Source organism: Lagenorhynchus albirostris, chromosome 18, assembly GCF_949774975.1.
Source record: "Lagenorhynchus albirostris chromosome 18, mLagAlb1.1, whole genome shotgun sequence".
Taxonomy (NCBI): Eukaryota; Metazoa; Chordata; class Mammalia; order Artiodactyla; family Delphinidae; genus Lagenorhynchus; species Lagenorhynchus albirostris.
Window position 1 is genome coordinate 9,122,255 of NC_083112.1, and position 14,297 is coordinate 9,136,551.

The 14,297-nt window shown below is 36.6% G+C and overlaps 1 protein-coding gene across 1 annotated transcript in view; it reads left to right on the plus strand.

Annotated features, from left to right (window-relative positions):
- PDS5B (PDS5 cohesin associated factor B) overlaps nt 1-14,297 on the plus strand; it is a 195,916-nt gene that overhangs the window by 160,280 nt on the left and 21,339 nt on the right. Inside the window, exons 24-25 of the mRNA XM_060129154.1 lie at nt 7,109-7,232; nt 14,080-14,284. Of these exons, the coding sequence (XP_059985137.1) occupies nt 7,109-7,232; nt 14,080-14,284 (329 nt within the window). The remainder of the gene's footprint in view (nt 1-7,108; nt 7,233-14,079; nt 14,285-14,297) is intronic.

Sequence of the window (14,297 nt, forward strand, 5' to 3'; positions counted from 1 at the left end):
TCTTTCTGAGTTACTTTGCTTAGTATGATAATCTCTAGGTCCATTTGTGTTGCTGCAAATGGCATTATTTCATTCTTTTTTGATGGCCGAGTAATATCCATTCATCTATCAGTGGACATTTAGCTTGTTTCCATGTCTTGGCTATTGTAAATAGTGCTGCTGTGAAGATAGGGGTGCCTGTATCTTTTCGAATTATAGTTTTGTCTGGGTTTATGCCCAGGAGTGGGATTGCTGGATCATATGGCAACTCTGTTTTTAGTTTTTTGAGGAAATTCCATATTGTTTTCCATAATGGCTTTACCAATTTACATTCCCACCAATAGCATAAGAGGGTACCCTGTTCTCCACACCTCTCCAGCATTTGTTATTTGTAGACTTTTTAATGATGGCCATTCTGACCAGTGTGAGGTGGTACCTCATTGTAGTTTTGATTTGCATTTCTCTAATAATTAGCAATGTTGAGCATCTTTTCATGTGCCTATTGGCCATCTGTATGTCTTCTTTGGAGAAATGTGTATTTAGGTCCTCTGCACATTTTTTGATTGGGTTGTTTGGTTTTTTTTGTTGTAGAGTTGTATGAGCTGTTTGTATATTTTGGAGATTAAGCCCTTGTCAGTTGCGTCATTTGCAAATATTTTCTCCCAGTCTCTGGGTTGTCTTTTCATTTTGTTTGTGGTTTCCTTTGCTGTGCAAAAGCTTTTAAGTTTCATTAGGTCTTATTTGTTTATTTTTGCTTTTGTTTCTATTGCCTTGGGACCCTGACCTAAGAAAACATTGGTACGATTTATGTCAGAGAATGTTTCACCTTTGTTCTCTTCTAGGAGTTTTGTGGTATCTTGTCTTTAAGCCATTTTGAGTTTATTTTTGTGTATGGTGTGAGGGTGTGTTTTAACTTCATTGATTCACGTGCAGCTGTCCAGCTTTCCCAGCACCACTTGCTTTTTCCCATTGTATATTCTTGCTTCCTTTCTTTTTTTTTTTTTTTCTTGAGGTACGCGGGCCTCTCACTGTTGTGGCCTCTCCCGTTGCAGAGCACAGGCTCCAGACGTGCAGGCTCAGCGGGCACGGCTCACGGGCCTAGCCACTCCGTGGCATGTGAGATCTTCCTGGACCAGGGCACAAACCTGTGTCCCCTGCATTGGCAGGCGGACTCTCAACCACTGCACCACCAGGGAAGCCCTTGCCTCCTTTCTTGAAGATTAAGTGTGTGGGTTTATTTCTGGGCTCTTTGTTCTGTTCTGTTGATCCATATGTCCCTTTTTGTGCCAGCATCATGCTGTTTTGATTACTGTAGCCTTGTAGTATTATCTGAAGTCTGGGAGGGTTTCCTGCTTTGTTCTTTTTCCTCAGGATTGCATTGGTAATTCTGGGTCTTTTATGGTTCCATATACATTTTAGGATTATTTATTTTTGTTCTGTGAAAAATGTCATGGATAATTTGATAGGGATCGCATTAAATCTGTAGACTGCTTTGGGTAGTATGGCCATTTTAACAATATTAATTCTTTTCAATCCAAGAGCTTGGGATGTTTTTCCATTTCTTTGAATCATCTTCAGTTTCCTTTGTTAATGTTTTGTAGTACTCACCATATAAGTCTTTCAGCTCCTTGGTCAGGTTTATTTCTAAGTATTTTATTTTGCGGGGTACGGTTTGAAAAGGGATTGTTTGTTCACATTCCCTTTCTGATATTTCATTGTTAGTGTAAAGAAATGCAACTGATTTCTGTATGTTAATGTTGTATCCTGCTACTTTGCTGAATTCATTTATCAGCTATAGTACTTTTTGTGTGGAGTCCTTAGAGTTTTCTACATATAATAATATCATGTCTCCTTTGTTGAAGATTAAATTGTCCATAGGTGTGTGTGTTTATTTCTGGGCTCTCTGATAATTAATATTATGTGTGTATAACAATAATTTTACCTCTTCCCCACCAATTTGAATAGCTTTTATTTCTTTTCCTTCTCTGATTGCTTTGGCTAGGACTTCCGATACTGTGTTGAAGAGAAGTGGTGAGAGTGGGCATCCTTGTCTTGTTGCAGATTTTAGCAGGAAGGCTTTCAGCTTTTCACTGTTGAGTATTATATTGTCTGTGTGTTTGTCATAAATAGATTTTATTATGTTGAGCTATGCTCCCTCTATACTCACTTTCATAAGGGTTTTTATCATGAATGGATGTTAAATTTTATCAAATGCTTTTTCTGCATCTAGTGAGATGATCATGTGGTTTTTGTCCTTTCTTTTGTTGATGTGATGTATCACATTGATTGATTTGCGTATGTTGAACCATCCTTGTGACCCTGGGATGAATCCAACTTGATCATGGTGTATGACCTTTTTTATTTGTTGTTGGATTCAAGTTGCTGATACTTTGTTGATAATTTTTGTGTCTATTCATCAAAAATATTGGCCTATAATTTGCTTTATGGTGGTGTGTTTGTCTGGTTTTGGTATCAGGGTGATGGTGGCTTCATAGAATGTCTTTGGGAGTGTTCCTTCCTCTTTAGTCTTTTGTAAGAGTTTGAGAAGGATCAGTATAAGTTCTTTTTTGTATGTTTCGTAGAATTCCCCAGTGAAACCATCTGGTCCTGGACTTTGGTTTGTAGGAGTTTGTTTTCTCAGATTCTGTATCATTCTAGTGGTTGGCCTGTTCAAGTTATCTGTTTCTTCTTGATTCAGTTTTGGTGGGCTGTATGTTTCTTGAAAGTTGTCCACTTCTTCTAGGTTTACAGTATTGTTCATAGTATTCTCTCTTTTTTTTTTTTTTTGTATTTCTGTGGTATCAGGTGTGATTTCTCATCTTTAATTTCTTATTTTGTTTATTTATGTCTTCTCTCTTTTCTTCTTGGTGAGCCTGGCCAGAGGTTTGTCAATTTTGTTTACCCTTTCAAAGAACTAGCTCTTGGTTTTATTGATTTTTTTAATTGTTTTTTAATCTCGATTTTAGTTATTTCCTCTCTGAGGTTTATTATCTCCTTTAGTCTGCTGACTTTAGGTTTTGTTTGTTCTTCTTTTTCTAATTCTTTTAGGTGGTGGGTTAGGTTGTTTATTTGAGATTTTTCTTGTTTCTTAAAGAAGGCCTGTATTGCTATGAACTTCCCTCTAAGAACTGCTTTTGCTGTATCCCATAGATTTTGTATGGTTGTGTTTTCATTGTCATTTGCCTCAAAGTGTTTTTAAATTTCTTCTTTGATTTCATCGTTGCCCTGTTGGTTTTTTAGTAGCATATTGTTTAGTCTCCATGTAATTGTTTTTTTCTCATTCTTTTTCTGTGGTTGATTTCTAGTCTCATGCCGTTGTGGTCAGAAAAGATGCTTCAAATAATTTCTATACTCTTAAATTTGTTGAGGCTTGTTTTGTGCCCTAGTATGTGGTCTCTCCTAGGGAATGTTCCATGTGCCCTTAAAAAGAATGTGTATTCTTTTTTTGGATGTATTGTACTGAAGATATCAATTAAGTCTAACTGTTCTGTTGTATCATTTAGGATCTCTGTTGCCTTATTGATTTTCTGTCTTGAAGATCTGTCCATTGATGTGAATGGGGTGTTAAAGCCTCCTACTATTATTGTATTCCTGTCAGTTTCTCTTTTTATGTGTGTTAGTATTTATGTATTTGGGTGCTCCTATATTGGGTGCATATAAGTGGGCAAGTGTAATATTCTCTCCTTGTACTGATCTTTTTATCATTATATAGTGTCCTTTTTTATCTTTCTTTATAGCCTTTGTTTTAAAGTCTGTTTTGTCTGATATGAGTATTTTGACCCCCGGTCTCTTGTCATTTCTGTTTGCATGAAATATCTTTTTCCATCCCCTCACTTCAATCTGTGTGTCTCCTTTGCCCTAAAGTAGGTCTCTTGTAGGCAGCATATTGTAGGCTCTTTTTTTTTTTTTTATCCAATTTGCCACTCTGTGTCTTTTGATTGGAGCATTTAGTCCATCGACATTTAAGGTAATTACTGATAGATATGTATTTATTGCCATTTTAAACCTTGTTTTCCCATTGATTTTATATTTCTTCTTTGTCCCTTTCTTTTCCTTTTTCCTTTTGTGGTTTGATGATTTTCTTTTGTGTTATTCTTATGTTCTCTTTGTTTTTGTGAATCTCTTGTATGTTTTTGATTTGTGGTTGCCCTGTTTTTCAAATACGTTAACACTTTTCCTATATCTCCTTGCTTTAGACTGGTAGTCATACAGGCTCAAACAAATTAAAAAAAAAAATGTATGTTTTCTTACTTCACCACATTTTATGATTTTGATGTCCTCTTTTACATCTTCATGTTCACACTTTTGCTGTTCATTGTGGTAATCATCGCTTTCACAGAAATTTATTGATGTTTTGTTAATCTGTGTACTTGCTTATTTAAGTGATTTACTTTCCAATTATGACTTTCTCTTTCATATAGATCCTTACATCTTTTCTACTTAGAGAAGACCTTTCAGCATTTCCTTTAGGATAGGTTTAGTATTGCTGTATTCTTTTAGTTTTTGTTTGTCTGAGAAATTCTTTATCTTTCCTTCTATTCTAAGTGATAATCTTGCTGGGTAGAGTATGCTAGGTTGCAGATTTTTCCCTTTCAGGACTTTGAATATATCTTGCTATTCCCTTCCGGTCTGCAACTTTCTGTAGAGAAATCAACTGATAGCCTTATGGGGGTTTCCCTGTAATTAACACTTTGTTTTTCTCTTGCTGCCTGTAGAGTCCTCTCTTTATCTTTAACATGTGCCATTTTTATTATAATATGTCTTGGTGTAAGTCTGTTTGGGTTTATCTTGTTTGGGACCCTCTTTGCTTCCTGTATCTAGATATCTGTTTCCTTCTTTAGACTTGGGAAGTTTTCAGCCTTAATTTCTTCAAATACATTTTCAATCCCCTTTTCTCTTTCCTCTTGTTCTGGAATCCCTATTATGTGTAGGTTGACACGCTTTATATTGTTCTTTTTTTCATTTGGGTTTCTGTCTGCTGTTCTAACTGGGTGATTTCCATTATTCTATCTTCCACATCACTTATTCCTTCTTCTACAGTATTCATTTTGCTATTCATAGCCTTTAGTTCAGCTTTTGTCTCTTCAAATGAATTCTCCATTTTTTCTTGGCTCCTCCTTACAGTTTCTAGGTCCTTCTTACAGTAATCTGCATCTATGTCTATAGCCTTTCTTAATTCCTTCAGTATTTTCATTATCTCCTTTTTGAACTTGGTGTCTATTAGATTGAAGCAGTCTGTTTCATTGTTTGTTCTTTCAGGGGAATTCTCTTGATCTTTTAATTGGGAATGGTTCCTCTGCTTCTTCATTTTACTTATATTTCTCTTGCTCTATGAGTTTAGGAGAAACAGTTATATACTGTGGTCTTGGAGGGTATTTTTATGTGGGAATGTCCCTGTGTAGCCTGTGTGGGTTTAATATTTTTTGGTGTGAGGGCTGTTTTTAGTATGGATGCCTGCCACCTCTTTCCTCGGTGTATGCTGGCCATTATCCCCTTGATAGGAGGTGTGACTGATGTTGTGGTGACCAGGGCCTGCACAGGATATTGACCAGGGCCTTCTCTTTGCTCTGTGGTTGTCATTGCCTTGTCGGGGCAGGGTCTGCTCCCTAGTTGTTGGAGTAGAAGCCCCAGATAACGTTTCTAAGCTGTGGTGCAAGGTAGGTGGGATTGGAATGCTCCCACTGGGAGAGGAGCCACTGAGTGTTCTTCCACTGGAGCTCTTCAACTGAGTGTGCTCTTTTGTGTCACGTTTCACCTGTTGTGCAGACTCACAAAGTACACTGTTGTTGGTACTGCCCTCGGCCCCACCTCAACTGTGGGTATGCCAGCAGTTGTCCCTGGTGTCTCTCAGGAGTTGTTTCCACAAGGCCACCAGTGCAGATCCACTGAAGTCAGGTCTCAGGACTGCAGTAGTCGTGCACCTGGACCCACTGTGGGAGCTATGGAGGCAGCTCAGACCCTAGCCTGGCCCAGCCCCCATGTGTACATGCCCACAGAGCCTGCAGCTGCTAAGACCTGACATGTCCCCGCTGCAGGAGCACTCACTGGGTCTCTGTTTTTAAACTGGGTCTTCAAAAACGTAGTTGTAAAGTATTGTAATTATTTATTTTTTATTTGTACTAAAAAAACTCCAACAAGAAAAATCAGACTTTCCTTAGCAGTGGTTGGGTGGTTTACCTTATATTAACTACTTGGAATATTGCTGTTGATGAACTGAAAAGCACCTCTGGGACCTGTAACTTCAGAACCTTATTAATGTTGGCATACATTCAATAAATATTTTTACAAAATCCTTAGAAAGATAAAGGAAGAGTCTTAAACCAACTAGATCATTAGATCTTGGAAGACTGAGCTTTGTCTCTTTTAATGAGCTTTGTCTCTTTTAAGTCCCTCTCAGTACCGTATATAAAATTGACACATATTTGTTGTATGAATATTAAATAATAATCTTTTACTATGGAACTACATAGGGGATCCTAATTAAGGAGTTACAGTTTCCCTCCTTACATTAGTCCAGTTACATTAGTAATTCATCTAACATGTCAGTGTATTAGGAAGGATTGTTTAAATATATTTACTAGTCAGGAATTTCCTAATTGTTTAAGTATGTCCCATTTAGCAAAAAATTTCTTAAATATAGGCTCTTGGGGGTATTTCAAAGATTGAATACTAGCTAAAAGTAGTAATGTTTTATCCACTACACCTGCTTTCATTCCACTTCTTTTGTACTTAGCACCATAGTTTCAGTTGACTGATTAGGAACTTAGGATATTTTATGCCTAATGTATAAGTAAACACATTAAAAAAAAATCTGTAGTGGAAGACTTAAGACCTAACAACTAAACATACAAATATATTTGTTCTAGGCTTGGCTGAAAGCTGTTTTGTGTGGGATAAGAGAATTCAATGACTAGCATAGACTTATGTTCAAGAGAAGAATTTTGTGGCATTACACACCATCTTAGAGAAGTGAAGGAAGCATAATATGGTGTTCAGTATCACTAAATTCTTTTCTACCCTTTTTTTTCCTTGCCAGAGGAATTTTTATAAAATTAAATATTCAAAGTAGGAATGTTTTTGTGCAGACATTTAGAAATCTAATTCACATTCTTTCTTGCTTATTTTTCAGTAAACCAGATATGTCACGTCTGAGACTTGCTGCTGGGAGTGCTATTGTGAAGCTGGCACAGGAACCCTGTTATCATGAAATTATCACATTAGAACAATACCAGCTATGTGCTTTAGCTATCAATGTAAGGAAAATGGCTGTATAGAACACGACTTTCTATGGTCTTTGACTTTTAGGAAGGAGAAAGTCCACCATGATAAAGAGATAAAAATCTTGAATGTTTGTGTCTCCTCTTGGAAAATTTATGTATGTGAAACATTTTAGAGTTCTAAAGCTGTCATTTGAATTGTGGGTTGCTGACATAGTACAGTTGATTCTTGTTACTTGCAGTAGAACACAACTTTGTTTTTTGTCTGGTTCTGTTGAATGGCACCTTTTTTAGTGTATAGTTGTTTCATTAACATTGAACTCATGGCCAACAGCGCTGTAACTCATGCTTGAATGAAGCTTATGTGACCACAGATTTTCTCCATAAGGCACATACAGCCTTCTTGCTCTTAGGAACACGAAACAGCACTTCAGCAGTATGCACGGGAGCTATTTTAAACAACAAAATCACCAGTAAAAAGTATAAAAATGCAAAAAATGTGGCACTAGAGAGACCACCAAACAGACATTTGTTTATGATAATGAGAGCTGAAGCAGGGAGGCAGAACATTGCTTTGTTTGACTTCCGCTGGGACGTGTGTGAGGCAACTCAAACTTTTCGTATCTCTGTACATTTACTCTTTTATATTTTTTTAACATCTTTATTGGAGTATAATTGCTTTACAATGGTGTGTTAGTTTCTGCTTTATAACAAAGTGAATCAGCTGTACATATACATATATCCGCGTATCAATTCCCTCTTGCGTCTCCCTCCCTCCCACCGTCCCTATCCCACCCCACTCGGTGGTCACAAAGCACCGAGCTGATCTCCCTCTGCTATGTGAGCTGATCTCCCTGTGCTATGCGGCTGCTTCCCACTAGCTATTGGTTTTACATTTGGTAGTGTATATATGTACATGCCACTCTCTCACTTTGTCCCAGGTTACCCTTCCCCCTCCTTGTGTCCTCAAGTCCATTCTCTAGTATGTCTACGTCTTTATTCCTGTCCTGCCCCTAGGTTTTTTTTTTTTTTTGTATGACGGACTCTAGGTCCATCCACCTTACTACAAATAACTCAATTTCGTTTCTTTTTATGGCTGAGTAATATACCATTGTATATATGTGCCACATCTTCTTTATCCATTCATCTGTCGATGGACAATTAGGTTGCTTCCATGTCCTGGCTATTGTAAATAGAGCTGCAGTGAACATTGTGGTACATGACTCTTTTGGTATTATGGTTTTCTCAGGGTATATGCCCAGTAGTGGGATTGCTGGGTCGTATGGTAATTCTATTTTTAGTTTTTTAAGGAACCTCCATACTGTTCTCCATAGTGACTGTATCAATTTACACTCCCACCAACAGTGCGAGAGGGTTCCCTTTTCTCTGCACCCTCTCCCACATTTATTGTTTGTAGATTTTTTAATGATGGCCATTCTGACTGGTATGAGGTGATACCTCATTGTAGTTTTGATTTGCATTTCTGTAATGATTAGTGATGTTGAGCATCCTCTCATGTGTTTGTTGGCAATCTGTGTATCTTCTTTGGAGAAATGTCTGTTTAGGTCTTCTGCCCATTTTTGGATTGGGTTGTTGGTTTTTTTGATATTGAACTGCATGAGCTGCTTGTAAATTTTGGAGATTAATCCTTTGTCAGCTGCTTCATTTGCAAATATTTTCTCCCATTGAGTTGCAGTCCATTGAGTTGTTGGATTCTTGGTCTGGTATTTGTTAGTGTATTGGTGTTGTCGGTTGTGAAGTAGAAATTTTTTTTTTTTTTAAAAGGTATGTATGAAAATATGTTAAAAGAGATGGGCTTTGTTTGAAACTCCTTGTGTGTAATAAGTTTGTGCAGATCATTAGTTAAATGTCCACTACGTGCAAAAAGCATCCACACTTGGTAAGTTCTAGAGACTTTCTTTTCTAGCACACTATTTGTTTTATGTTACTATCTCAGTCACCAGATTCCCAAGGTCAAAGTTCAGATTACCTAAGTTTAAAGATTGTTTTGAAATTCTGACTGTGGAACATGTGTTAATGGTTCAGAGTTAATTATTAGCACATTTTCACAACTTACAAACATGAGATTACCCTATCCTATGCAAAACTTTTTCCTAATTATGCTTTTCCTTTAAACCACATGCTTGTCTCTTCTTTTTAAACCTTCAAACCTCAAGAAAGAGTAATCTGTATCTTTGTCTCTCTGATCCTCTCACTCCTCACTACTCATATTTTGCCATTTGCCTTCACTGTTTTCCAAAAATGGTCTAATTAAGTCCCCCAATCCAATGATCTTAATTTTTTTTTTTTTTTCTGTACACGGGCCTCTCACTGTTGTGGCCTCTCCTGTTGCGGAGCACAGGCTCCGGACGCGCAGGCTCAGCGGCCATGGCTCACGGGCCCAGCCGCTCCGCGGCATGTGGGATCTTCCCGGACCAGGGCACGAACCCATGTCCCCTGCATCGGCAGGCGGACTCTCAACCACTGCACCACCAGGGAAGCCCCAATGATCTTAATTTTTATTATACATGTCCTTTTTGCATCATTTGACACAGCTCACTGCACCTTTATTCTTGAAATGCTCTTCTTTGTTTTTTGTCCCCTGATCTTTGTCATGCTTCTCGACTGCATTTTCTGGCCCTTCTCAAGTTTCCAGTCCCACTTCCAGTGCTAAACAGAAATTTCAAACTTTCATGTTCTGTGAAGGTAAGACTGAATCTTTCCCAAATCTATTCTTTCCTGACCTGCAGAGAGCTTCAATAAGCATTAAATAAAGCTGGTTGGCATTTCTTAGACCTACAATGATGATTTATATTTGACAATTTGCTTGTAGTTGCACCTTGTTGCAAAAGTACAGATAATTCTGTCCTTTGATATCTATTATATCTCTTTTTATTCATACCTTCTTAACCATTCTTACTGCTGTACCCATCATTAGCTCTCAACTGTGCTATTCTCTGTAGTTCGTTAAATTTCTCTGTTACAGTTCTGATCATGTTATTCCCCTGGTCAAAAATATTTAGGCTCATACACTCGTAAGAAAGAAAAAATCGCATATATTTTACATTGCCATTCAAGCCCTTCTAATATTTGGACCCAAATATACATTTAAAAATTCTGTTTAGCACACTGCCCTTTACCCATGCTTATTTCAACAAAGCCGAACATTTTTTTCTTTTATGTACCTGTGGTTTGCTGCCTCTAATTTTGTTTTCACCCTCTCATTTCTACACATCCAAATCCAACCCTTTCTGCAAATCAAGGCTCAGGCACAGCCTTCTCCACAAAACTTGCTCTTGTTCTTACAGCTACAGATTTTGTCTCTAGTCCTCCGGTACATACATGCATTGTGCTTAGTTATGTACCTATGGTTTATTTCTCTTTGCTTGAGTTGAGATCTTTAAAGGCAATATTGTGTCTCAGTGACCTTTGTCATGTATTTGAATAGAAAGTAAATATAGAGGAATAGAAATTCAATAATAATCTTAAAATTATTTAATAATTACTTAGGTATTTTAGAATTTGAATGCAATTCATTAAAATTTGCTGTATACTGCTATGTGCTATGCATTGTTCTAGGTTCTGTAAATGCAAAGATGAGTCATGGCTACAGCCCACAAGAAGATAACCTCTTAGGAGAACAGAAAATATAAATAAGTGTTGATAACACAGTGCAGTACACAGAGTAATTGAACTATTTGCAAGATACTAGAAGTAGCTCTGAGGATAATTTATACTTAAAAAGTACACTTTGCTGTACAGCAGAAATTAACACAACATTGTAAATCAACTATATTTCAATTTAAAAAAGGACATTAAAATTTAATTTAAGATGCAGACTAAAATTAATTTCTTAGTAGTGAATAAAAGCTTTGATCAGAACTTTATCCTTGGGAAAAATATTTTGTAGTATTAGACACCATCTTCTTTATGTTGAACCAATTATTGGTTATAAGTATAACCATGAAAGTATCAAGTGTGCTTTTTTGAGAGTGTATTTTTCCTGATAAAAATTGTATCACTCTATCCTTTACTTCACATGCTTTTATAACCTAGTCAAAAGGGTAAATCTTTACTTCACATTTTTTAATAACCTAGTCAAAGGGATAAATCTGTCCTTCATATTTTTTTTATAACCTAACGAAAAGGGTAAATCTTTGCAAAAAACAAACATTGGAAGACTTCCTCAGTTCCCAGGAGCACATCTTTTAATCTTTATTCACATGATTCTCTTTTGATGTACATACTGTATCATCACTGTGGTCAGTTTTCTAATCTTTTGTTGTTAAATGTGTCAGTTGCCTGGCATATGATTTGACAGTTCTTTTCTAACATCACTTTAATGACTTTGAAACTCTCCTACCTTTGCTATGATTCACAATTGACTTTGTAATGAATTTGCATTGTACTGTTGGATCCTCGATGCTTAATGAGAGAATGACATGTTCTATCCCCCTAGTGTATCTAACTAGGGGATAGGGATAGGGGGAGGGATGTTTGAGTGCTATTCAGTGTTTCTGTTGTTTGCTTTATTGAAGTATATTTGATTTATAATATTGTGTTAGTTTCAGGTGTAACCAGCTTAGTGATTCAGGTTGACTTTTGCAGATTATATTCTACTATATAGATTATTACAAGATATTAGGTATAATTCCCTGTGCTATACAGTAAATCCTTATTGCTTTTCTATTTTATGTATAGTACTTTGTATCTATTAATCCCATACTCCTAATTTGTTCCTCTCCCTCTTGTTTAATATTTTAATGAATGGTCTGTTCATTTGTGAATATATTTGTGATATATTGACTTTTACTTACATAGTTTGTAATTGGGTATTTTTGTAATAAATAATTGAATACTGAAAATTCCTCTCCCTATAGGAGTAATACTGAGGAAGGAATGAGATAAGTTTAACTTCCTTTTGTGGATTATGAGGGTAGATAATAGACAATATTTCTGTGAAAGCTTGACTACTTCTTTTTTATAATTGAAGTATAGTTGATATACAGTGTTGTGGTAATTTATGCTATACAGTAAAGTGATTCAGGTATGTGTGTATGTGTGTGTGTGTATATGTTCTTTTTTATATGCTTTTCCATGATGGTTTATCACAGGATATTGAATATAGTTCCCTGTGTTCTACAGTAGGACCTTGACCTTGTTGTTTTTCCATTCTATATATAATAGTTTACATCTGCTAACCCCAAGCTCCCACTCCATCCCTCCCCCACCCCACTTTCCTGGGCATATGTCCGGAAAAGATAAAAACTCTAATTTGAAAAGATACATGCATCCCAGTGTTCGTAGCAGCACTATTTACAATAGCCAAGACATGAAAGCAACCTAAACGTCCTTCAACAGATGAGTGGGTAAAGAAGATATGGTGTGTGTGTGTGTGTATGTGTGTGTGTGTGTGTGTGTATATATATATATATACACACACACACACACACACACACACATACATACAATGGAATATTAGCCATAAAAAAGAATGGAATTATTATTGTATCATTCTTTTTATGGCTGAGTAGTATTCCATTGTATATATGTACCACATCTTTATCCATTCATCTGTCGATGGACATTTAAGTTGTTTCCATATCTTGGCTATTGTGTATAGTGCTGCTATGAATAAAGGGGTGCCTGTATCTTTTTGAATTATAGCTTTGTCCAGGTATATGTCCAGGAGTGGGATTGCTGGATCATATGGCAACTATGTTTTTAGTTTTTTGAGGAACCTCCATACTGTTTTCCATAGTGGCTGCACTTGACTACTTTTTTAAAAGTGGGTATTTGGTATTGTAATAAACTGAAGTTTAAGTTAAATGAAAGAAGATACCCAAAATAGGGATTTAATGATAAGGGCAAGATGTTATGACCTAGGTTTCGAAGAAAAACAAAATTTATATTCTCGATAGAAGAAATAAACATAAAGTTGCAATAATATGAAACATACCACATGTTATGTTCATTGGTGGAGTGTAAGGTGTAATAATGAAAGTCTTTTTATGTCATAGAAGGTCTTTGTATGTCTCGTATATGGCTCAAAAGTCATGTGAGCTTTTCCCTGTAGTTTAGAAAAAATTCTGATAATCTGTGTACCAGATATTGTGCTAGGTTTAGAGGCACAAAGAAAAATAAAGACATCGTTCTCATCTTCAAAGAACAAACAGCACTGGGTAAGACAGATAAACCAGTTGTTTTCATACTGTATACTAAAGGCTGTGGTGGAGATAAGCACAGAGTGCTAAGGGAGCACAGAAGTGGATGCAGGATACAGATTCCTCAGTGATTTCTGAAAGATACAGGAGCTGTCGTTAAAGATGAGGTCTAGGAGAGTGGAGGTGGGTGGTCTAGGAGAGTGGGGAGCGTGAAGAAAGCCGGCACAGTGGCAATGAACAGATTGGTTCATTTATAGAACTGAAAGTAATGTGATGTTTCTGAAATTAGTAACTCTTGCCTTCAGAGTTGTCCATTTTAATCTGAATAGTTTTTTAAATGATAGGACTAAAATATATAAATTGGACAGTTTTATCTTGCTCAGCAAATGAAAAAGCTAAATATTAGATAGTGTTCAAACTTTTTTTTTTACACATCTCATTTATTTAAGTTAGGATGGATTAATATTTACTAGTGTTATCTGTTTTAAGATTACATTCAATATGTTCTAACACCAGGTAGCTGGTAGTTATTAGGGTCCAGGTGGTCACTCCAGCCTTGATATTAACTTACCACATCTCAGTCTTGTGAACAGAAGCAGTGATTGTGGGTAAACTTGCTATGTTTACCCTTCTGGTTACTTGATATAGCAAATTTCATATCTAAAGTTGTTACTCTTTGGTACCATGTGGATAATACGTTAAATAATTGTGTCTTTCAGGATGAATGCTATCAAGTAAGACAAGTGTTTGCTCAGAAACTGCACAAAGGTCTTTCCCGATTACGGCTTCCACTTGAGTATATGGCAATTTGTGCACTTTGTGCAAAAGATCCTGTAAAAGAAAGAAGAGCTCATGCCAGGCAGTGTCTGGTAAAAAATATCAATGTGAGACGCGAGTATCTGAAACAGCATGCAGCTGTTAGTGGTAAGCGTATATG